The 1070-nt window shown below is 63.5% G+C and overlaps 1 protein-coding gene across 1 annotated transcript in view; it reads right to left on the bottom strand.

Annotated features, from left to right (window-relative positions):
- Positions 1 to 1070, bottom strand: part of PBK (PDZ binding kinase) — a 9434-nt gene that overhangs the window by 393 nt on the left and 7971 nt on the right. Inside the window, exon 7 of the mRNA XM_031065019.1 lies at positions 806 to 1065. Coding sequence (XP_030920879.1) covers positions 806 to 1065 — 260 coding nt within the window. The remainder of the gene's footprint in view (positions 1 to 805; positions 1066 to 1070) is intronic.

Raw genomic sequence — 1070 nt, 5'->3', positions numbered from 1 at the left:
AGAGAGAGAGAGCGGCCATCAGCAGCAGCGGGTCCCGGGAATCCCGGCCCCAATCCCAGCCCGGAGCTTCCTGATCTTCCCAGGGATCCTCTGGGAATTCCAGCCCAGCTCCTCCCCAGACAGGAATTCCTTCCTGAAATCCCAAGGTCCCATAATCCCAAAATCCCAACCCTCTGGGATGGTGGCTGGGAGCAGATCCCGGGAATCCCAGCCCGGCACTTCCTGATGTTCCCAGGGTGATCCCAACGCTGCCAGGGATCCTCTGGGAATCCCAGCCCAGCCCCTCCTCAGCCTCCCAGCCGGGAATTGCTTCCCAAGATCCCAAAATCCCAAAACCCCAAGATCCCAAAACGCCAAGATCCCAAAATCCCAACCCTCTGGAATGCTGGGAAGGAGCGGCCATCAGCCGGGAATAATCCCGGCCCCGATCCCAGCCCAGCACTTCCTGATGTTCCCAGGGTGATCCTGACACTGCCAGGGATCCTCCAGGAATTCCAGCCCTCCACACCGTCACAGAAGGAATTCCTTCCCAAGATCCCAACCCTCTGGAATGGCAGCAGGGAGCAGCTGTCAGGAGTGGATCCCGGGAATCCCACCCTGATCCCAGCCCGGCGCTTCCCGATCTTCCCAGGGTGATCCCCTTGGGCACTCCCAGGGATTCTCTGGGAATCCCAGCCCAGCCGGGAATTCCTTCCCAAGATCCCACCATCCCAAGCTCCCCTTTTCCCAGCGGGAATCCCATCCCATCCCATCCCATCCCATCCCATCCCACCCCATCCCATTGTCCCATCCCATCCCATCCCACCCCATCCCATCCCATCCCCTCTCCTGTTCCCCAGATCCCGGAGCCCCTTTTCCACCCGAGCATCCCCCGGATCCCTCCCTGTCTCTGTGATTCCCGGCGTTCCCGTTGTCCCGGTACCGTCGGATCCGTCGTCGCGGGGCGGGGGCAGGTGGGGCACGCTCAGGGCCAGCATCTCCCAGAGCGTGAGGCCGAAGGCGAAGACGTCGGCGCGGTCGGAGATGGCCCCGCCCGGCTCCAGCGCCTCGGGCGGGGGCCACGGCGCCCG

This window comes from Geospiza fortis, unplaced genomic scaffold (genome assembly GCF_000277835.1).
Source record: "Geospiza fortis unplaced genomic scaffold, GeoFor_1.0 scaffold509, whole genome shotgun sequence".
NCBI classification, from domain to species: domain Eukaryota; kingdom Metazoa; phylum Chordata; class Aves; order Passeriformes; family Thraupidae; genus Geospiza; species Geospiza fortis.
This window is presented reverse-complemented; position numbering and strand designations above follow the sequence as displayed.